Below are 24519 nucleotides of genomic sequence, written 5' to 3'. Positions count from 1 at the left end.
CATTAGACCCTTTAAATGTTGGACTTTCGAAGACATGCGGAGAAAACTTAGTAATCGCTTTTTCTAGGTTTTTTTCTTGTCGACGATGAACGTGACTTCATTCTCCGTATGCAAATTAGCCTTAGATGCGTCGTTTCAACAACTTGACATGAAACATAATCCTTACATTTCACACTTCTAAGGAGAAAAATAACTCTCCTTTCCACAGAAAAACACGAACCATCACTTAGAATTCCCTTAGGGTCTGTTTATTTTTTTTTGTTTAACGAGGAAGAAGCAGCTGAATAATATATCATGAGCTATCATGATATATGTTTGCGTGGTTAAAATAATTCAATTACTGTGGCCTGTCACGCATTCCTAAAGAGGGGTGGTTGATTAGAAAACGATAGCGTTGAATCGATCAATTTTATTATATTATCATCTTTTTTTAAATGGTAGTTATTGATAATAATTAAAAATAAGAGTTAACTTGCAAGGTAAGTCCTCTTGTCACCACATTAAAATTTGTGGGCACTCTTTTTTGCTTATCAGATGATGTACACGGCAGTATGATAAAAAAAAAATGCGCCACACTTTTTCTATCTAAATCCACGTATAGTTTTGCAAAACGCAAATAAGCTGTAAATTTCAGTTTCATTCAAAGATCTTTAAAGCATTTATCGGTAGCAGAATGAAACGGGAAAAATAGTTTCTTCTTTCAGTGAATACACGCAAAAGGGATTATCTCAGTTTTTAGTTTTTGTTAGGGTATAACATCCGTATTCCCAAGATGATCTTGTTTTGGTTTCAGTCTAATTGAATTATAATGCAACAGGTGCCAGTTTCAAATATAATTATGTCAATGAAATCGCCGAAGAGATCAATTGGGAAAAAAGCTGTTCTTTTCGCGAGATCGTCAAGACAGAGTGTGGTCCCAGTAGGGGTGTGGAGGGAAATGTGTTGGTCGCAGAGTGCATGAATGATATTACGTCGCACTTAGCCAGCTGTCACTTGTCTAAGTGTAGCAAAGTCAATGACTGAATGAACTCATTTTAGCGAGAGTAGAGGTTTGGTAGGTATTCGGAACTGAAATGACAATCTGCCCAAGGCACAGACACTAAATAGCCTGTGTACAGACCCCCCCCCCCTCCCCTTCCCCTTAGGAAAAATCGGAGAAGGGGCCCCTTCTTCGAGGGGGTGGGGTGGTGTGTACACAGGCTAACACTAAAATGACAATCTGCCCAAGGCACAGACACCTACTTGGCAGGTTTTTGCGAGCACCAAGGTCTTGTTAGGCTCGATTGTAAGCCGCTGTGCTGGAAAATGAGCCCCAAGGGATTGGGAGACGGCGGAAATCGAGCCTAAGGTCTTCTCAATACCCTGGTCACACTCTGGATCATACTGGCAAAATAACTACTGTGGCAGGAGATAAGTCAAAGTTTTGTTTTGATATTCTTATTTCTCCATTTAACATTTTATCTTGCGATGTTTTCTGATGTTCGTTTCCAGTTTAGTTGAGCTTGCAAAGATAGTTTATTTATTTCTATTTTTTGACAGCCGTGTATCTTGCGCTAATCAATTCTTACCTATAAAATACTATACATAAAGGTTAATCCGTGTGTTGTAAAAGATAGTTTTCTGATGATTGTTTGAAGAGCATTATGAATGGGGGAAAAAGAAAGAACTTTCTACACGGAGTCAGGATTCAACCTCGTCCCCAGGGCTTTCCCGCCCCTGCCATTTTCTAAGAGGAATGTCCTTGGGACGTGTGTGAAAAGTATTTCATTCTTGCAATAAAAACATTTTTTTTTTAACTTAAACAGTGTTTAAAACATGTCTCTGGTTTTGTAAAAATTAGTGAGACTTGAAAGTACCAGAATGTTCAGTTCAACTTTATATAGCCGATTTGCTCCTTCTGTTGCAAGAAACGTGAAAAAACTTGACTCCAAAGGGTCGAGAAGAGTACCATTGAGCAGTCAGCAACCATGTCCACACCTTTGCCGGAGAGGTTTATTGGCGAGATTTCTCTGTTTTCCTTGTTTTAATAACTTTTTCATTAAGCCTTCAAAAATGCCTCCAGATTGCTGTTTTTTTTGTATTTATACCCTCTTGAACAATGTGCTCCATCAAAGTGCTCCCCATCTCTCTATTTTTAACCTACTTTAACATCCACCCTCCCTCCTTCCGGTTCCACCTCTACTTTTACAAGCATTTATACTTAAAGGGGTGAAATTTCTCCTCTGTATATTAATTTCTGAAAAATTAAGTCCTTCTACTTTTTCCTTAAATTCTTAAACTTTTTTCTTTTTTCTTTAAGAACCGCCAAAGGTGCTGCTAAGGCTGAAATAAGCGCACTCGCCCTTTCATATACTTCATCTAGTGAAAGCCTACCCTTTCATATACCTGAAGCCTGAAAAAGATACCCCTTTCGGGCGTAGCCTCCCCGTATAGGCTATCGTAGGGAGTTCCCCCCACCCCCGTTCCAATTCCGTGCTCACCTATTGCCAGCCCATGTTGGACTCTAGGCCCGTTTGAGTCAACACCTAAACATAGTCCCAAGTGTAATTACAATAAGGCAATGGACGAAATAACCAACGTAATGAACTTGAATATACATTGAACTTGACCATAGAGATCTGCTGCAAGAAGACAATGTGTTCGAAAGGCAGAAGCTTGTTGCAGGAATCGCTGAAGAATAATTGAGACCACAACACCCTCAATCAGAAGCTTTCAACCTATGTGTATGTCAAAGAAAGATCAACCTAGTCAGTTCAACCTGGCAACAGAGCCGTAGGGCAGCTGCCTCCCCTGGACCTGTTGAGCCAGACAAATCAAGTCTGTGGATGGATTTGTTTTCTTTAGACTCAGTTATTTTGATTATAGTGACTTGCAATTGTTTGCCATTTTCATATTCGAGGTCGATTTTTCGGAGACATATCTCACGTCAAGTGCTGAAAATAGGATTTCGGAGCCTCCAAATTTGAAAATTTTTCTGGGGGAGGACACCCCAAGACCCCCCCTACAAGGCTCGTGCCTTCGGTTCTCGCGATAATGCCCCTCGCTACAAAAACCTAGCTACAGCCCTGGGTAATGCTAAAAAAAAAAAAAAGTTGTGTCACTTTGAAATACCATTCAAATCCAGGGAAAGAAAAGTAGACCTAATTTACAAACTTTCGTCTTTCATTCACTGAGTGCACGTGCTTTTCTCCATCAGCTCAGTAGTAAACATAGACAACATAGGGATCCTTAATTTAGTGTGATTAACAGCGGGCAAAAACTTTTGGGGTTTAACAGAAGACGGACCGTAAACGAAAAACTATGCCTTTTTCTTTTTTCGAAGTGACTACTTTTTGGCTAATTGTCGTGTATTACACCATGGGCCGTCATATGTGGCGCCCGGTGATACTGACTCAGTTAAAACGGTCGTAGAATGAATAAATACAACAGCACGGTATTTCCCACCCAGTAAAGAATCGGAATTAACAGTGATTAAATTGTATGATTATCAACTGCTGACACATCTGCAGTTCCTCTGAGTATGCTCTTCAATTTATCGTTCAAACAGGGACGCCTACCTAAATTATGGAAATCAGCTAACATTACACCCATTCATAAGGATGGTGATCGAGAGCCAGTTGAAAATTATAGAGGCATTTCACTCTTAACTACCTCTGGGAAATGCCAGGAGAGAATTGTGTACAATGCTATTTATGATCAAGTCATTAGATTCATACATGATTCTCATCACGGGTTCCTCACTGGTCGTTCCTGCACTACTCAACTACTCTTAGTACACCATGATTGGTTCAAAGTCTTGGACAAGAGAGGTCAAGTTAATGTAGTATTTATAGACTTTTCAAAGGCTTTTGACCTTGTCTGTCATAATATTCTATTAACCAAACTTTACAAATATGGTGTCCATGGAGACTTGCTAAATTGGTGTAGAGATTATTTAACAGAACGTCAACAGCGTGTTGTAGTGAAAGGAGAGGCCAGCCAGAACTAAGATTCCAACTTGAAGATCGTATTGGCCACGGATCGTTTGGCGATGTTTACACTGCCGATTACCAGGCGCCGCTAAATGAGAGAAAAGCTATCACAGAGCTGAAAAACAACTCTGAAATAAACGTCAAGAAAGCGGATAAAGGTACTACCACAGTCATAATGAACAAACTAGATAAAACACAAGAGGGGCAGACCCTACTAGACGATGGAAACAACTACACACCTCTCGAAGACCCCATGGCAAGGGCAACTTTCCAAAAAGTGAAACAAATAGTTGAAGAACTACATCAGGGAAGTTTTATTGACGAAATGACTGTTAAATGGTTATCACAGACACCAAATCCACCCAGAATACCTGTCTTCTACACTCTCACAAAAATTCATAAGCCAACTCCTGTTGGCCGACCTATAGTGGCAGGAAACGACGGACCCACCGAACGAATATCATCATTTGTTGATAGCCTACTTCAGCCTATAGCTAAGTCACAAAAGTCCTATCTTAAAAACACAACTGACTTTGTTAAGTTCATAGAAAGGAGAAACCTCCCAGAGGACGTTTTCCTAGTCTCCTTAGACGTTGCTAGCCTGTACACAAATATCCCACAGGAAGAGGGAATAAACACAGTATGCAAAGCATACCAGACCTTCTACGGGGAAAACACCCCTATCCCCACCCAATCCCTCAGAAAAATCCTTGAACTTATTCTTCAAGAGAACTCATTTGAATTCAACGGCAAAAACTATCTCCAAACACACGGAACCGCAATGGGTACAAAGATGGCAGTCGCCTTTGCCAACATTTTTATGTCGGCGGTAGAGACAGAAATACTGAACCTCAGAAAAACTAAACCTCTTGAGTGGAAAAGATACATTGACGATATTTTCTCATGGTGGAGAACTGATAGAAAGGAGATAGATGAATTCATTGCTCTTGCAAACAGGCATCACCCTTCAATTAAATTTACGGCTGAATTATTCTGCCTTTCGTTACCACATACCACCCTGCTTTGCCGAACCTTAAAAACATTTTAATGAGCAAATGGCACTTAATTCAAGATCAACCACTATTGAGAGAAATATACAACGAGCCTCCCATCATTTCATATAAAAGAGCAAAATCGCTGGGAGATATCCTCGTTAGAGCTAAACTATAAGGTCACGTATCACACTATCACGAGCTTATGAGTCGTGTTTGGCCTGTCAACACCTTTCACCTATCTTATCCTGCTTATCAAAATTCTATAAGAAGAAAAAAATTTCACCGTGCCGGTTTAAGCTGAATTTAAGGGTGTTTTTAGCAGGTCATAGTGTTGCTATGGTAACATATAGTGTAACGAAAATAATACCAACGTGTTCACGAGTGATTGGGCAGTTTTTTGATACCATGAATGTAGCATCAATTGACAAAGAGTGGTTATAATAACCCATCATAATCTTCGTCTTGGAAAGTGCTGGAAACTGTTTTGAGCCACCTTAAATTGTTATTTGTAAGTGTGCATTCATTTCATTCATTTTACCACTGGGTCTTAGTTTTCCGGGTCTTAGTTTTCCGGGTCTTAGTTTTCCGGGTCTCAGGTCTTAGGTCTTAGGTCTTAGGTCTTAGTTTTCCGGACACCCGTGCACGAAGCCATGTTCGTTGTTGTCAGTGTTCCTACAAACGGATCAAGTGTGGCGTGTAATGTGGTCATCTGCCTTTCATTTCTGTCTATTAAGTTCTCCAGTCAACGATCTACCTTTTGCGGATAGTTCTTAAACGTTAAATATGTAAAGAAAGTTGAGAAGGGTTTCCTTGATACAGGCGTGGACTACTAATAGGACGCAGCGGCGAGTGAAGCTGATCTACGACATGACTTCCGATTGTCTGCAACAATTTACTCTCTAGTGACTGGAATCAGAAGTAGAAAACCCGGCAATCTTTTGTTGTACAGGAAGTCGTGTGAAGTTTGAGGAAAGAATGCATCGAACATGAAACGCTTTAACAGGCATTCGATTTATGACTCCGATCAGTAGTTGTATTTTACCAGAAAGTAATGACAACAGGCCGCGCGATCTTTAACGATGTGGTTCACACGGAATGTTTCTTGTATCTTTGCTGTATGAGTGTAAATGTTTAAGAATTGATCTTTTAAAAATAGATTGTTGCCTGAATGTTCCGTTTAATATCTGGTGTCTTTATGTGTTGAATCGATAATCTTTGTTTTGCGGAACACCCGACACAACGACTCGGAAGGAAGCAATTGAAATTTATGCCACACTGGTGGGCTTCTGTTTATGCTTAATTTTGCGTTGTTCTTTTAGAATAATGTTTATACTTATACGCTATGTGGCGTACTATTACAATGAAAGCGTTTTGTGATGAAGCGCTATTGAAAATTGCTTTCAAAACCTGCTACGATGAGCGACAATGTTCATGATGTGGAGTGCTCATCGCGCTAGCCGACCGCATAGCATGGCCTATTTTATTATAGCGTGCATTTAGCTGGCATTTTAAGCAAAAAGTTTGCCTCATCCGATACTGTGCGTTTTGGTCACCGGTCAGGCGCTATTTGCAGGTATTTCTAAGTTTATACAGAGCAAACAGAGAGATCAGTAAGGTTTGTTTACAAATTATTTTTGGTTACCGATCCGAGAGACTTGTTTGCTAGCGTGGGTACGTGAAAATGCGCGTGGGTAAATGTTTGTTTCAAAGCAGGGCAGGGTTGTTAATCTTATTCTTATCGTCTGCAACATATATCTGGGGAATACCACAGAATAAATATGAATTATGGGGATATATAAAATCGAACAAAAACGACTCCCGCTTCGGGAACAATGAATCTTGAATTATGTAAATTTCCTTGCGTGCGTCTTACTCCCTTCCGATTGGTTCAAAAACAATCAACTACTGTCAAATCTCACACATGCGCACTATCGTGACACAGTCCCGTTAAGTAACAAAATCAATTTTCTGTCCGCTTATTGTCACATTCATGGGACCTGGATCCCACAGGAAATGACCCACAGCTCTTTCCACAGAACTCAACTCATGTGAATAACTAGCTCGGTTATCCAAGATGGCGTCCGCATGCTGGTTATACTCGAGGCAAGTGCTGTAGCATTTTTAAACTAGTGACGGCTCTGATAGTGAAAGCTATGCGAAACAAAAAGAGAAGACGAAGAATATTTATAGGCCCTTGCACTATATCAGAACTATAAGCCAGCATATACTGGAAAGGGTTTTCATTTTCGAGTCTTCCATAAAACGAACGAATTTTCTATAAACGCTAGTTTCTTTCGGGTGTTTGTTCGGCCTCTTTGCCATTTTGGGCCACTTTACCGCAATGAAAGAAAAGGCCAGAGCCAAAAAAAAAAAGCAACGTGCCACAACTCATCACGAAAAGCCGTACAAAAGGGACAGTACCGCAAATGATCCCCAACCGCAAATGATCCCGAGACCGCAAATGATCCTCGACCGCAAGTGATCCCCAAAGTTGACCGCAAATGATCTCGTGAAAACTTGAGGAATGGAATGGATTTTATGGGACTGATTACAAAAAAGGACTGATTATAAAAAAGGAACCTTTTTCTCGCGCCTTCTAAAGAAAAAGGGAAGGAGGACGCTTCGTCTCGGGTCAATTTATACAAGGCCAAAAAAAAGTAGAATAAATCTGAAAAGGATATGCTATCAACCGTATACTTCTTCCATTGTCAATTGCTTCAATTTTCTTTAAAGAACTGTTTCGTCGCTGAAAATTTAAGACAGGCAGGACGTTACGCAGAAAAAACTCTATTATTTTAACGCCCAAGCTCAACTTGTCTACTGAGGAATACAAAGCCGGGCACCCTCTACATAACAAGAGCTTTATTGACTTTACTGATCTTTTTAGAAGCGTCGAATTAATTTTCACAATATTTAGTTTTGATTTTTCTCTGAATTGTGAATTTTACGTGATAAACAGCAAGACATTGGTTCGTAACTTAGGAATGTCCCAGGCCTGGGAGTGCCCTTTACGAAACAAGACATGATTTGAAATAAACACACGTCAAAATGCCCCCGAACTTATCAATGTCCACAGGTTTCGGTTTATTTTGAAAGAGCAACTTGCTTACAGCTCATGAACATGTTGCGAATAGTTATATTGACGCTTATATGTATATCCATTTGTTGTGTCTTTGCTGAAGACAGTTAACAAGAATCTAAACCTGGTAATGAGAAACGCAAAAGCGAGGCAAGCGGTAGTTATCGAGTGACAGAACATCGTACGAACCGTCACATTCACGGACTAAAAAAAAGTCGCTTATAATTATTCGGATCCATGAGGCACTTTAAAGAAAATTAAACAACCTAAAACCCTTATTTAGCCGCAATGAAAAGCATTGCATTTGAAAAGAGGTCAAAGGAAATGCTTGCATTAAAGGACAAATCATGCCGACCAGAAACAACAATAACTGCCGAAAATGCGTGTCATACACCGTATTCACAAATGGCGGACACGCGGGAAAAAACTGGTGCCTAGTCATGAAAGCGAGGCGTTGGAGGATAAACAAAAATTGCAAATGAAGACTTTCAGTGAACTTGCAGAGTGTTTAGCACGGATTCCACCTAAAATAACTTTCTACGGACTTCTTTATAAATACAATTACGTGGGATGTCTTCTGCTTTTAATGTTTAGTAGCGATTTGCTGTTTGCAATCAAAAGGGACGCGTATATCTTCAAGGAAACAGAATGATTTTGTAGGTTTCCGAAGCATCAGAAACTTGACAAGTGGATGATGGCTGGAGAAAAACGGCAAACATGTTGACCCAAACTTCACTTTGAAGCCGAGTACGAAAGCCAGCTCACTGCAATTCGGTGAAACAGAAATATAAACAAATCTTGGTGGCAAGAAAAAAAGAAATAAGCGACAGATGTATGGCCTACTTGCAACTGTTAACGCAAGAGACTTCTGCCGTTGAACAAAACAGTTCAAGTGGAGATGCAAAAAAGGAAGACAGGAAAGAAGAGGTTACTGAGGCTTCGATGAAGTTATGTTTGGTTTTTGTTTGCCAGGACGTTATTTTCTGGTCTTTATCAATGAAGAACATCAATTAGACAGCGGGGTTGACCTTTTTTTAAGCGGTTTTTCGGTAATTTATTTTTAATGTGCAGAAGCGATCGAGAGGAGTACGCTCAAAATTTCAACTTGTTACTCGGCAGACTCGGTAAGCCGGCCACATATCATTTCAGCGAGTAATTTCGTATTTCTTACCTTTAGCTGTTAAGAGTTTTAACTTTATGTTTCATAATATTTTAAAGTTGAAGAATACATAAATAAATAAAATGATGGTCTTCTTAAACTGATCCAGACTCGAATTCAATTATTCGAAACAGAAGCTTGCCGTGTTCAGTCCTGACAAAAACATTGCCTTAAAATTTTAACCTAGTAAAATGTAAGCTTTATACCACTTTTTTACCAAGAGCGCTCTGAGATAATGCCCTAAAAGAAACCAGGCAAATAGCAAGCCATAAGATTCACACACTACAGCTTCTAATTTTGATAAAATTATTTTTAATTATTTCGCAATGACAAAGAAATCATGAGATGTTTGCTAAGCTCTGCCAACGTACCTCTAACAATTCCCTCCAAAGCGACGGAATTAATCTAATCCAATACAGAATTGTAGTGATCTGGCTTTCGTATTCGGTTTCAGTGTGAAGTTTGGGCCAACATGTTTGCCGCTTTTCTCCAGCGATCGCCTACTCTTCGAGCTTCTGATCGATGCTTCGGAAACCTACAAAATCATCCTGTTTCCTGAAGATATACGCGTCCCTTTTGATTGCAAACAGCAAATCGCTACTAAACATTAAAAGCAGAAGACATCCCACGTAATTGTATTTAAAAAGAAGTCCGTAAAAAGTTATTTTAGGTGGAATCCGTGCTAAACACTCTGCAAGTTCACTGAAAGTCTTCATTTGCAATTTTTGTTTATCCTCCAACGCCTCGCTTTCATGACTAGGCACCAGTTTTTTCCCGCGTGTCAGCCATTTGTGAATACGGTGTATGACCTCTCAGTATGAAATAAGCGGCAAAAATCACATTTGCTCAGACAAAACGTTTTCCTTCAGAGGTATAATCTACCCGCCAGAGAGAAAATTCATATGAACAAGCAGCATTTTGGCATGAGGTAAAAGTCGTGTGTTGCCTACCGACTTCGTTTTTACACTTGAATGATTTTTTCATTTAGTTTTTATTCATGTATGTATTTTAGAACTGAAATTTAGCGTTTAATCTTACTTTTTGTAATAATAATAAAATAGAGACGATGATCCGCTAACTCGAGTCTAAGCCATTCCTATTTTTCTTTCGGGATCATTTGCGGTCAACTTCGGGGATCACTTGCGGTCGAGGATCATTTGCGGTCCATTTTGGGAATCATTTGCGGTCTCGGGATCATTTGCGGTTGGGGATCACTTGCGGTACTGTACACTTTGAAAGCATCTGCTTAGTGCTATAATTACCTTAAGTTAGTAATAAACTCGCGTTATTTTCAACCTGCTGTTTTTTATCCCTTGCTAAAAAATAATAGATTTCCCACTGTATATCGTTTTGTGTAGTTTTCTGTTTTTTTCCCGGTATCCCTTCAATGTGAATAACTATTAGTCAGTGAAACTGAAAAAATATGAAATAGGCTTCTCAATGTACAGAAATAGCCCAATGATAACGTAGAAAGACTTTCAGTATCTCACTATATTAAGGACCAGTTTCAATCGTGCTTTACTTGCAGGAAAGAAGGTGTTTTGGTAAGTACAGGCAATTATTCTACTAATGCGGTCTTTACTTTTGTTGTACTAGAAGCGTTATTTTTTGTTCGTTCCGTGACAGAATATCGCAACAAAATATAAACAAATTGGATGGGCTGTTTTCGTGTAGCCTGCGCAGCTAGCGGGATTGAGGTACCTACTTAATCGGCGGAGCTGCCACGCGAAACGAGTGGCGAGGCCGCTGTGGACATTCTCTCGCAATCTTCTCGCGGGGTACCCCGCCAGAAAACTACAGCAATCGCGCGCGCGCTACTTCTGCCAGCCTTGCTTGAGTAACGTGTTGAGTAATTTGCTCTTTGATCCCATCGAGATGGGTTTTGTAGTGTTTTCATTGGTGAGAAAACGATGAATTACATTACGTTTACAAAGTTTTCTAACATATTTAAAAATATTTTAAAATATCTCATATGTCGACGTAACGTGCGGTCTGATAAAAGTGAATTGTAATCGACTAGCCCTCCGGAAGATTTCAAACAAATTACATGTAAAAACAATAACTTTTCTTAATTGTATCCGTTTTACTCCGACGCTCCATGGCCTCTTTATCAGAAACGCGCGTACTGTTGTAGGCAAGTAATAACGTTCTTTAATTCGCCCACAGAGCAATATCAAGATCCAGATCTTAGAGGTGCTTGATAGTTTGTGATACACTGTTCCCTGCTAGCAGATTCTCCTTTTCGGTTAATTCTGCTAGTAGGGAAGACACACTGCTATACTGACGAGAAGTTTTTAAAAGCCTCAGCAACTATAGTAACCACATCTGGTAAGTCATATTGAATCAGACATTACTCGTAGTCTGATGAAGGCATATCATTAGTAAAGGCTTTTGTTTCCGTAAATGCACCAATATTATAGGGTAAAGTTTCTTCATTCTTTATTCTTCACCACCCCTCTCGCAAAAGTTTACCCTGTCTTTGTCGGCAGGTTGGGTTAGAATTTACAGAGAGTCAAATTTGAATGAAAGACCAGATTAAAAAGTAATAATAATGATAAAGAATCAGTCTCAATTGTTGCAAGAAAAATGCGAATCATTTGTCACTTCATCCACGCATGACGATGGAACATAATAAAAAAGATAAGGATTATTTCAAATATTAATAGAGCAACATCAGAACTTTTTGAAGCCATTTGCACTTCGTGTTTTATATATCAAGTTTGAAACGCTTGGCTCGCCTCGGGCTTTAAAAACTCTTTGCCTCGTTTACACCTGTAGAATTCATAATAATATTTACCTTGAAGTCGGGCATCGAGGGCCAATTATTATAAAGACAAAAGAATAACAAAATTTGACGCCATTTTGGAGTAAGATGCATTATTGAAATCAAAAATAAAAATTTCAAAAGACAAGAGGAACGATCTTACCCGATATTTGCTTTTGAAGCCAATCTCGTTTTGAGTCTTTCTTACCCTTGTCCGGAGGAACCGCTCTGGAAGAATCCAAAACCAGAACCACAAAATCCTTGTTCCGGTTTAATTGCGCCTGCGTGAAGTGCAGTTGTTTACCCATTGGTGACCTAGGGGCGTTCTCAAGGGAATTTTTCACAAAACCACGCTTCATTCGCACATTCGTTCCAAAGCAGTTTTCTTTACGTTACCTTCAATATTGAAGCATTTAGTGAAAGAAGGAAGACAGAAAAATAAAAAAATATCTTTAAAACGCGGCTACAAGAATGATCCATTTGTACACCAACAACTGCAACATTCGTTACATTGTGTTTCCAACAACTGAAACATTCTTCAATAATGACGGCACACCTTCTTCCGCGCTCGTTCCACGGCTAAAATGAACGAGCACAGCTGTCAAGTCTGTAAATTAGGAAGCTCACAACTCCACCGAGGAAAGTCAAATGAAGAAGATAATGACCTTTTCAGTCACTTGTAAGCATAAGACTGATCTCTATTTTAAAAAAATGGCATAAAAATAACGACTTATAAAAGCTATGTCACGATGTTTATGGCATTACTTACTGTTAAACAACATAAAAAAACTTGGAAGAAAAGTAAGCCTTGAAATAATGGTTCAGTTTTATAAAAAATTACTCTACTACTTTGCCTCAACTAGAAGTGTATGTCTTTAACTTTCGAAGGCCATGATGGAAACAGATTGCAACTCGAAAAAAATGGCCCTATGTTGTGGAAAAATGACCAAAAACTATGATTTCTTTCTTTTCCCTTTCGATAAAATCCTTTATATATCTTTCTTTTAGAGTTCCAAGTATGATAAAAGATGACTGAGACTGAGAATACTTAGTTAGCTTTAGTTATATCAAATCTCAGCTCAGCTTTGACATAAAAAAAGAGGAACCCATAATGACATATGAAGCCCCTTAAAAATTAAGACGAAGGGAATTTTTTTACCAAACGCCACTGTAGCGTGCTTTCGTAACTGCTTTATAGCACAAAAAAACTGGTTTCTTAAGGGTTTCAAGTCGTACGACCTATTGATGATCACGTAAATGGCATGTCTAAATCAAAACGAAGTGTTAAAGGTGTTTTAATTTACAGGTTAATTTGCATGTCATGAAAACATTTTTATCAGAAAATCAGAGATGGCCTTTTCAAGATTTAGTTTTTTCAGGTTGGTGATGCTCTGGTGCTGACCAAAAGGATCGCAGGTAACGAGATAATTTTGACGCAATCTCGTACCCAGAGTCTTCTGGCCGAGTTTTTGTCAGTGGCGCTGACCAAAAAAACCAGAAGATTGATTTTGACACAATTTTTATTCCCAACATGCAAAGAAATAATTTTGTAAAGTTTGAAAAAAGACTGCTTTCTATTATCGTTATCTCCATCTTTATTGACTATTCTTAAATTTTTTTTTAAAGTTTTATTATCAGATATTTCGATGGCTAGAATTGCGGCTTTATTGTAAATAGCTATATTGTGGGGGTGGGTTTTGTTTTAATTTGTATTTGCGTTTTAGAGGGCCACCAAATTGTCAGTAATTTTTAGTTACATTTATGAGTTACCCTCTCAAAATAAAAGTCTTTGCTACCTACTTACCTACCTACCCACTACCCAACCACCCACCTACATACCTACCTACAACCTCGTCCCCAGGGCTTTTCCCTTAGAAAATGGGTAGGGCGCCCCACCCATTTTTTAAGGGAAAAGCCCTGGGGACGAGGTTGACCTACCTACCTTGATGCTAATGCCATAATAAACCCTTTTTTTATATAAGAATATATTTTAGAGGAATATCAAGGCTGAAATTTGCGAAATTTTAAGAATATCTTAAGAATAACCCCAGGTTGAGACTATGAAAATAATATAGTTTTGTGTGGTGACAATCTATAAATGCAATACAATAATATGTTTTTAACTTACTCCTTTCTCTAAACAGCAAAACTAGCCAACAAAACGAAAAAAACTGCACCAACTATTATTGATACCCCAATGCATTCTTATATCTAAAACGGAAATGTGATAAGCTATAAATTTAAAAATAATACAAGAATATTTTCAGCCGAAAATCAGTAGAAAATAAAAACATTCAGCCCGGGCCGGGAAAACAACATTCCGTATAAAAAAAAGAGTGTAACTGTTTTTTTTCCCCGTTTAATTTCAGCCGGAGTAGATTGAATTAAATAGACCGTCATTCACTCAAAGGGACACAACAAGAAGATGGAACTGTGAGTATCTCTGAGTGTCTCATACAGTTATTTTGACTAGAAAAGTCCAATGCGTGAACCCCAAGATAGGGTATAGTTATTAGTCTCTCTTGCTTTATAGGCGAGACTCTAAAAATGCAAGCGTTTTATTGCTTTTTTTTTTTTTCGTGTGTGCGCGCCATAAGGAGGTCATGCTCCCTAGCGTTGCTAGCAGAGACCGTGGAAGCTGGGGCTAACAATCACGACGTGTCGGACTTAATTGAATGCAAATGAGTCTTGTGATGAGCATGCGTGGTTTATTTTCGGCGATTATTGAAATGACGCGCCACGTTCATCACGTTTTTGCTTTCTGGCAATGACGGAAATTTCTCTATAATCGAGGCCCTTGACTTTCGTGTATGTATACGCGCGTACTCAATCAATTCAGAAACAAGTCGTCGAATATATGCGATATAAAATTTTATATTTTATATTTTAAAGGTAAATATCCTCAAGAATACTCGACCATCGATAAAGTAGGAGGTGAAAGACTTTTAGCGAGAAAAGTCTGTTTCCTGTAGAATTGATCGCCTCCTCATTTCTTATCTAATCTCCAAGCAAGCGAGGCTTAATACTTTTTGCGTTCTTGTTTTGTCTTGATTGCTACCTGCCACCGCATCACGGTATCCTAAGAAATGAAAGTAAATCCACGACTACCAAGGTAACGTGTACAGAGTGAGGATAATAGCACTATATGATACCTGGAGAATTTCTGACATAAAATCCCTACAGAAATTTATTTAAGGCGATAACATATCACGACATCTACTGAAGAGTTCGATGACAAGGTATATCGGAGCACCTAAATTTTCAAACCAGTTTTTCTAAGCAAACCTGTTATTCGATACTGTCTGACTGTCTGAAGCCCTTTGTTCCTGGCCTGAGAAAGTTTGTTTATTAAAAATCATGAACCTTTCTAGGTCTGTCGGATCAAAGAAGGCAAAAAGCTCAAGAATTTATTAATCAGTTTATTTTGTGCTTTGCGAATACTTTAAATTTTTACGAATAATTAGCAGGAGAACCGAGAAAGGAAAAAGAAAGAAATTTATGATATTTCTGGAAGTTAAGATTGATCGAAAAAATCTCTGGCGTTTGTTTTTGTTGCTTCTACAACATCAGTGACACCACACAGCATTACCCTCACCGTCCGTCAAAACCTAGTGTTTTTTTATCTTCTCTGCGGCATCAAAGGAGAACAATACAAAACCTCGTGTGAATTTCTAAGACGGACCCATAAAAGCCAGCCATCCGATAATAAAGGATTAAATTAACTGCAAAAACCGTGTACGAAAATTCTGCTAGTTGTAAACGTTGGATCTCTAGAAAAGAGATCTAATCAGCCAAAATATAAAAAACCAAAAACGAGAAGTCCAAAGACTACTGCAAAGCTGATTCAGAACAACGTGTATTGTTTTTTCACAAAAATATTTCCGCTGGCCATACCAGCCTTCTTCAGCCAGTTTGCAGATGCTACTGAACTTATGTAGGAATCACGTATTATATCAATAAATTAAATTAAATTATAAATTATATAATATTGTGATTCCTACATAAGTTCAGTAACATTTGTAAACCTGAAGAAGGCTGGTATGGCCAGCCCAAACATTGTTATGAAAAAACAATACACGTTGTTCTGAATTAGCTTTGCAGTAGTCTTTGGACTTCTCGTTTTTAGCTATCCAATAGCCTGTGTACAGCTGCCCCCTCCTCTCACAAAAAAATCGAAGAAGGGGCCCCTTCTCCGATTTTTTTTCTGAGGGGAGGTGGCGGCTGTACACAGGCTAGCTGCCCGCTAGCATCTAACACGTTAGTCTTTTTTATTGCTTTATCTTTGGAAAAGAGAGGAACAATATCAGCCTAGTCCCCAGGCGTTCTCTTTTCCGTCAAACATGGACCCTAGGTGACGTCACTGAAAGTGATTAGCACAGACCCTTTCCCAGACTTTGTTCGGACAACGACGCAAGAAAGAATGTCTGGGGACTAGGCTGGGGCGGAATTACTGAGCATTAGATCCCATCGGCCTGAACCCCTTGGACACCATATGAATTTTACACAACGTAGTATTCTTTATTGCTTTCACACTACACTTAGATGAAATTTCTAAGTCTCGTAAAATTTCTGCTCAGCAAATGTTCTTGAAAGTGTAAGTCTCTTCAACTTTTAAGGAAGAAAAAGAACAGAAGAGCGTGTGCAAATATCGAATTCCGGAAGGTGGTGACCGTAGTTCATTACCTATGCCACTACGTCACTGAGGATTGGCTGGCCAGAGTTGGTTTGATTTGAAGCTATATAGCAACAACCCTAACCCTAAATAGAAGCTAACCGTTTCGAGACAGTGCTTAACCCTAATCAGCAGTATCACGTGCTTTTATGGCGAGCGGACGGGTATTTTTCACTGGGTGAGTTCCGTTATATGTAAAGTCTTTTCTTATTGCATTTCTTCGATTGCATTTTTGTCTTAGTTTAAACATTTACAGAGTCCTTTCGCTTTTTTAGCCCAACTATGATTAATACGATTACCTAACAATTTTAAGATTTACTGTAGTTCTGTCATTGATTTTTGCATTTGTAATTATGATAATAGTTTGTATAATAAAATAACTGAGGGAGCCCATTCCTTATAAGCCCGGTGGCTTCCCTTTGGCTTCCTCGCCATTAGCGTTTTAAATAATTAGATTTTCTTGCTCTTGTACAACTTATGGCAAAACAACAAACTAAAAGTGAACTTGAAACAGTATAGACCTTTGCACGCGGCGGCCATTCTATCTCAGGAGATTTAGAAAGCCTTGTTTATGCTAGCCTGCGAACGGCAGACGTTTCTCATCGTTCATCGCCGCTGAGGGACTTTTCGCGAGGAGGAATGTCTGCGACTCAGCGACAAAAATTCCATACTGATAACGTAACTCAATGTTTACTTAATAAATCCGGTAGTCACGGGGTTCCAAATGCAAATTTGTTCAATTTTACGTTTCTCCTGATCGATTTTGGAAAAGTGTTGTGCTCATCTGCGAATGAGCTCCTGCAAAACTCAAATGCTTCTTCTAGAGAAGACTATAATCCACAAATATGGACTGTTTTGTTAGAAATTCATCGCGTTTACATTTGACCTTTGCCGCCTTTTTTTTTTTGTCTCTCACTCGTAAACAATAGCTAGAACAATGAAACTACTCCGTCGACCAATCAGCGCTTCTGACCGGATTCCGGACAGATTTTGCGTCATCAGTATGGAATTTCTGTCGCTGAGTCACAGACGTTCCTCCTCGAGAAACGGTCCTCAGCGGCGATGAGCGAGGAGAAACGTCTGCCGTTCGCAGGCTATGTTTATGCATGGCTAGCCTCGTTCTCTCTACAAGGCTAGCCGTGCATAAACAAAGCTTTTTAAATCTCCTGAGACAAAATGGCCGCAGCGTGACAAAGGTCCATTGCTTAACCCTCCTCGTTATGTTGTTTTTTCGGCTTTATTCTCTTAGGGAGCTTGATGTGCACAACGAAGATGAAGTTCTGCTAACAAGTCTTTTTCTCGTCTCCCAATATCTTCGCAACACAAATCGGGTTCCAAATGCTATCGAGATGTGTAAAGATGTTTTGTTTCTTCTCGAGCATAAGACACTAGGAAATATAGACCAAACGTGTGTCAAACGTTTTGAGAATGTTCACAGTCACCCAATAAAACGCGGCACAAAACGTCTCTTCACTTTTCGACAAGTTTTCGCGAGAAAAGTGGAACTACACATCTGGCAGAATTATACCAAAGTCAACGTAAATACAGTGAAGCAGAAGGCCTTTACTTAAAAGCAATACACATCGCAGAGAAAATTGGTGACAGGAAAATAGAAGCCACAAGCTATGTAAACCTAGCAAATATCTTCTATTCTCTTGGTGAATATGTCAAGGCTATAGAACATTGCGAAAAAGCACTAGCAATCGCAGAGAAAACTAGAGACAGGGAAATAGAAGCCACAATCTTTGAAACCCTAGGAGGTATCTTTTTTACATTTCGTGAATATGTCAAGGCTAAAGAACATTGGGAAAAAGCGCTTGCAATCGCAGAGAAAATTGGCAACGGGAAAATAGTAGCCAGAAGCTATCGAAAACTAGGAGTTATGTTTTTTTATCTTGGTGAACATGTCAAGGCTAAAGAACATTGCGAAAAAGCACTAGCAATCGCAGAGAAAACTGGCGACAGGAAAATAGAAGCCACAAGCTACGAAAACCTAGGAGGTATCTTTACTTCACTTGGTGAATATGTCAAGGCTAAAGAACATTGGGAAAAAGCGCTTGCAATCGCAGAGAAAATTGGCAACGGGAAAATAGTAGCCAGAAGCTATGGAAACCTAGGAGTTATGTTTCTTTTTCTTGGTGAACATGTCAAGGCTAAAGAACATTGCGAAAAAGCAGTAGCAATCGCAGAGAAAACTGGCGACAGGAAAATAGAAGCCACAAGCTACGAAAACCTAGGAGGTATCTTTAATTCTCTTGGTGAACATGTCAAGGCTAAAGAACATTACAAGAAAGCAATAGCAATCGCAAAGAAAATTGGCGACAGGAAAACAGAAGCCACAAGCTATCAAAGCCTAGGACGCACCTTTAATAATCTTGGTGAATATGTCAAGGCTAAAGAACTTTACGAAAAAGCACTAGCAATCGCAGAGAAAACTGGCGACAGGACAATAGAAGCCACAAGCTATCAAGGCCTAGGAAGTATCTTTAATTCTCTTGGTGAACATGTCAAGGCTAAAGAACATTGCGAAAAAGCACTAGCAATCGCAGAGAAAATTGGCGACCGGAAAACAGAAGCCACAAGCTATGACAAACTTGGAGGTATCTTTACTTCACTTGGTGAATATGTCAAGGCCAAAGAACACTGCAAAAAAGCAATTGCAATGGCAGAGAAAACTGGCGACAGAGAAACAGAAGCCAGAAGCTATCGAAACCTAGGACAGATCTTTTATTCTCTCGGTGAATATGTCAAGGCTAAAGAACATTTCGAAAAAGCACTTGCAATCGCAGAGAAAATTGGCGTGGGGCGAATAGAAGCCCTTTGCTATGGAAGCTTGGGATTTATCTTTTTCTCTCTCGGTGAATATGCCAAGGCTAAAGAATGCATCGAAAAAAACTTGGTATTGAAAAGAAAGTATGGGGATAGCGAAGACGAGTCAATTTGTCGCTTACTTCTCTCCCATCTTATGTTAAAAGAAGGCAACATATCTGAAAGTAAATCAAACGCCTTTGTCAGTTTTAATAAGGTAGAAGATATTCGACGTCTCCAAGTACATGATAAATTCAAGATATTGTATTTTGATCGAATGTTTAATAATTACCGAAAATTCAGTCAACTTCTTTGTGATGAAGGCTTTCCTTATGAAGCTCTTTACACGGAAGAATTTAGACGAGCGAGGGCCCTTAAAGACTTAATGGCAGCTCGGTACTCTGTAGAAAACGAAATAGCAGTCAGTCCACAAACATGGGATTATATTGAAAGTATCGTCAAGAAAGAATGCAACTGTGCTTGTCTTTACATATCATACTACGAACAATCGATAAATTTCTGGGTTGTTAAAGCAGACAACCCTTTAATTTTCCAGCAAATGAAAGTAAATGATGTTTTTGGATCAGTAATCAGAGTAGCTGACTTACTTTGTCGCGGAATTTACAGAGAGGTTCTTTGCTTAGCTCCTGAACAGTGCGAGGATCGATCCTGGCTTCCCTCAAACGCTTACTGGGAGCAGGGGTGTGAACGCCCAATTTTAGAAGAAGATGAAGTTGAGAACCAGCCACCCGTGTGTACTGCTGCTGATGTCTACAAAATGATCATTGCTCCTGTAGCCGACTATCTTGATAAGCCTGAAATCATCATTCTTCCTGATCGCCACCTTTACAAAGTTCCATTTGCAGCGCTAGAAGACGAAAGTGGAAAGTGTTTATCAGAGTCTTTCAGGATCCGCATCGTTCCCTCTTTGACAACTCTAAAGCTTATTCAGGACAGTCCAGCAGACTATCACAGTCAGAGTGGTGTGCTGATAGTGGGGGACCCTGCTGTTGGTGACGTGTTGTACAAGGGAATTCTTCAGCATGTATCGAGGCTGCCTTTTGCAAATAAAGAAGCAGAGATGATTGGAAAACTGTTCGGTACTCAACCCCTGCTAGGAAAACATGCCACAAAGCAGGCGGTCCTTCAAAACATTCATTCTGTGTCTCTGATACATTTTGCTTGTCACGGTAGTGCCGAAAGAGGTGAAATTGTTCTTGCCCCTCCTCCCCTTACTGATAGGGCACCTCAAGAAGAAGACTACTTATTGACTATGGAGAAAATTTCGAAAGTTCAACTGCGAGCCAAACTGGTGGTCCTTAGCTGCTGTCACAGTGCAAAAGGACAAATCAGTGCCGAGGGAGTTGTTGGAATTGCTCGTGCGTTTTTAGGATCTGGTGCACGCTCAGTGTTGGCGGCACTGTGGGCCATAGACGACGAAGCAACAGAACATTTCATGACTCATTTCTACGAGAACCTTGTTCATGGGGAAAGCGCCAGTGAATCCCTTCAACAGGCCATGAAGTGTATGAGAGAAAACGGTTTCTCCGAGATTTCGCAGTGGGCGCCATTTATGCTTATTGGAGACAACGTCAAGTTGGATATTCACAAGTTAAAGTCATCGAAAGGACAGTAGAAGTTGATGAACAAAACGATGGTCCTTTTCCCCAACTCCCTCGTGTTTTCCTTTAAAACACATGATCAACTTTGCGTTTTTGTTAATGAAATAATAAACATAATGCCGATTTTTTTCAGTACAACAGTGAAGATGTCATACATATATAGATTTAAACTGAGTCTCTGATACCTAAATACAATAAGATAAGCATTTAAGATGGACAACTCCGTTTTCCTTTATGGAATAACCCGCATATAGTTGTCAGTTATAATAACTTTTCATCTCAGGGGTCATTTAAGACTATTTGTTACAGTGATTTTTACTAACTTTTAAATCGTCTCCTGATGCCGGGGTTATAACTAATTCTTTACAGTTTTTTCTTGTTAGCAGAAAAAAATTATTAGCTGTTGCTCCAAGAATATTCACTTGTAAATAACAGGACAGTTGTGTCTTACAATACACATGCTTGTGTCCCAGCTAGATGAGATGTAGTTTAAGCAGTTGCACGACTTGTACGAGTCGTAACCGACTTGAAAACAGCTCCCTCTCTGCATCCTTTTATTCTAAGTGTCGCTAATGAGATAGGGCTTAACGTTTAGTAACACCTTATATTATTTCAGTGAAATTTATCCTATTTACCACTTGTATGAATCGCACAAATGCACTGAGAGCTTTACTCACTATGGCGATTTGTACGACTCGTACAAATTGTAGCAGTTGTAACAATCGGAATCACGACTTGAACAAGTGGCGAGTATTGGATATCCTCAAACGTGATGACATTTAGCAGTAACTAACTTTAAGAGTTTAAACAGGTAGATACGACAATATACCTAGTGACGAAAATTTATGGTAGTCACTGCAACTGTATGAACATTAAAGATGAAACTCATTTGTTATTAAATTGTTTAAGCTACTCGTCGACAAAAACCATGATCTTCAATTTCTAAAACAGATCCTAAAATCCCATTTCTACGACTACTATCAAATGAGACCTTGTAATCAAATCTAATGAATTGCTCTTATGCATGCACGTTTTGCCGACAATGAACGTTAAGAAGTCTTCCATATATAAATTTCAAAACAGTACGTATGAGGCTTGGTGGTGAAAATTGCTAGTCTGACGTAAACATGCATAAGGGCCATTCCACTGATTATTTTATTCAATAAAATGTGATTCATCTCATCTTGCTTTGAATTGAGAGACAAACTATGTTCCAAAATAACTACTCTTAAGAGTAGTTAAAAATAAGTGATGATTGAATTTTTTCTCTTTTCTTATTTTAAAATTATTTTAATTAATTAAATAATTAAAAATTAAATTTAAGTAGCTTTTACAATACTGTATTACATTGTTACAGTCATGTAAATAAAGCTTGTTGTTGTTATTCTAGACTGGAAATGGCTTGTTGTCTGCAGAGGGTGAGGGTGGGGGTAAGGAGGACACTTGGAAGGGTGACCTGTGGTTTGCAGAGCAGAAGGCACATGTTCCGAAGATAAATCGAGAACCCAAACTAACATCTGCACGTATTTTATTCCACCTTCTATTCCACTGTTTGTATAACTTGTCAAGCATGCACGATGGTTAGTAAATCATAGTTATTAAAGTGGAATGGTTATGAAACCCGCTAGACTCCTTTGTTATATGTTTTTAATCCTTACCTTTTTTCATTCCTATAATTTGAGAGGCATCGCTATAATTTATTCCGTCACAATTTCTGAACAAAAAGCAAAGGATTGTGCACGGTGAGGGAGATTCCAACATAAACTACAGCAACGTTGTTTTCAACTTTCACGTTTACCGGATTTCATAACCAGTCTACTCTAACTATGGTTAAATTTTCTGAGCAAAGGGAGACAATAAATTTACAATTAATTCAACGAGAAGTCAACGTCCAAAAAACAATTTTTTTACAGGAAAACTCACCGACTGTTTGTTATGTTAATTGAGGTGGTTCAGGTTTCTCAAGAAACCGATAAAAAGTCCTTATTTGCAGGGTATTAGCCTTCTGAAACAGTTCTAGATCTAGGTGAAGATATGGTACCGACTCCGAAAGATCTCTATGGTGGCCAAGAACTGCCAATCAAAAAATCCGAATTTTTGAGGTTTATTTTTAAAGTTTATCTTTGATTATTTTCCCTTTTGTACTAATTGTAACTATTTTTCTTTTTAATTTTGAATTAAAAGACAAGTGAACGAATAATCAAGTGAAACCCAAATAAACACGAAATGAGATCAAAGGAAAATTGAAATGAAATCAAAACAAAATCAAATCAAATCAAAATTAATTTTCGACCCAGCCGAGCGCTGCCACTACCAGCATGCATTGCTGAACTATCACATGTACGTGTAATCATCATGGCAGGCGAGTGGGAAAAGTTAAATGAAAAAGTAAGGGCAAAGAGGACCAAGAAAGATCCTCCTTAAAACCATCGACGCTCGCAATCACAGCAGCAATTTACTGGCTGTATCCCAGCAGCCATAGAAATGGAAGGGCGCTTTCCATTCAGCCCAAAATTCCGGAAAGTTCGGTTAGAAATGGAACAGACCAGTTCGGTTCGGTCCGACTGGAATATTTGGGAACACCTTTGAAGGTGGTCCACTTTGGCCGGTCCGGTCATTTCGGTCGGTCCGACCGAATTGTCCTTTTCCATTTTGACAAAATTGTTTTCCCTAGTACCGCTCTTTTGTATCCTCCTTACAAGGACAATAACCAGACGCGCGGTGGCTTGGGTCGGGTCTGTGCAAACGGAATGTGCCGTTCTATTGGGCACTTGGGCACTTCTTGAATGAAAAGCACCCGAAATGTCGAATTTTGATGGCTCATTAACTTATCAAGTCCGTCCAGGGAATGGACCCAGTTTGGACCCTTCGAAAAGAAAGTTCCTTTCTTTGGCTACAACGTCTCCTCAAACGGCAAGTTCTTCGCCAAGGTCAAGATCAGACATCACACATCACACTTGATCTCGCCTAACAAAAAAGTCATATTTCTGTCTGATTTTCTTGTGCATGCCTCCTTCCTTAGCCTGCGAATACAGCCGTTTCTCCTTGCTTTTCTCCTCTAAGGACCTTTCGCCACGTTCCTCGCGGCGAGGAGCAAGGAGAAACAGCTGTATTCGCAGGCTACTCCTTTCTGGGCCTTCCAATTCCGTTTTCACAACCTCCTTAACGTTTTCAACCGAAATCGCGTCATTCTCGTAAATCCCCTAAATTACGCAAGCGTCCGTCGAGAGTTTGGATGCTCTAGGCGTATTGAGAAATTACATGATAGGTGGGGTAACCTGCCTAGTCGGGGTCGGATTTGTGACACATCATATTTGCGCAAAATTCACTTTGGCAGTCGCTTTGCATCATTATTAAAGGTAACAATAGAAAGCCACAGCACTAAAGGTTGCAGCAAGAGCAGCACGTGAGTGTAGAAGAACATTAATCGCCAAAACACGTGGTTTGCC

At 39.3% G+C, this 24519-nt stretch overlaps 2 protein-coding genes and 1 long non-coding RNA gene across 3 annotated transcripts; all 3 read left to right on the top strand.

Moving 5' to 3' along the window:
- The first annotated feature begins 4146 nt into the window (after positions 1–4146).
- On the top strand, positions 4147–5019 carry LOC140926038 (uncharacterized). Its single transcript, XM_073375846.1, has one exon. The coding sequence runs from the start codon at positions 4147–4149 to the stop codon at positions 5017–5019; it is 873 nt and encodes a 290-aa protein (XP_073231947.1).
- Positions 5020–10730: 5711 nt separating this feature from the next.
- On the top strand, positions 10731–14403 carry LOC140926823 (uncharacterized). Its single transcript, XR_012164485.1, has 3 exons — positions 10731–10748; positions 11371–11532; positions 14338–14403. It is a non-coding gene; the product is annotated as an uncharacterized lncRNA (long non-coding RNA).
- A 3756-nt stretch (positions 14404–18159) lies between these two features.
- Positions 18160–21320, top strand: LOC140928292 (uncharacterized). Its single transcript, XM_073378029.1, has one exon. The coding sequence runs from the start codon at positions 18523–18525 to the stop codon at positions 21082–21084; it is 2562 nt and encodes an 853-aa protein (XP_073234130.1). The 5' UTR covers positions 18160–18522; the 3' UTR covers positions 21085–21320.
- The last annotated feature ends 3199 nt before the right edge of the window (positions 21321–24519 follow it).

This window comes from Porites lutea, chromosome 2, assembly GCF_958299795.1.
Source record: "Porites lutea chromosome 2, jaPorLute2.1, whole genome shotgun sequence".
NCBI lineage: Eukaryota > Metazoa > Cnidaria > Anthozoa > Scleractinia > Poritidae > Porites > Porites lutea.
The sequence above is the reverse complement of the archived record's forward strand: the minus strand, read 5'-3'. Positions and strand labels throughout refer to the sequence as shown.

What these genes read in the sequence shown, in the direction of transcription:
- LOC140926038 (XM_073375846.1), top strand. Translation starts at nt 4,147, where the DNA reads ATGAACAAACTAGATAAAACACAAGAGGGGCAGACCCTACTAGACGAT.
- LOC140928292 (XM_073378029.1), top strand. Translation starts at nt 18,523, where the DNA reads ATGTTTTTTTATCTTGGTGAACATGTCAAGGCTAAAGAACATTGCGAA.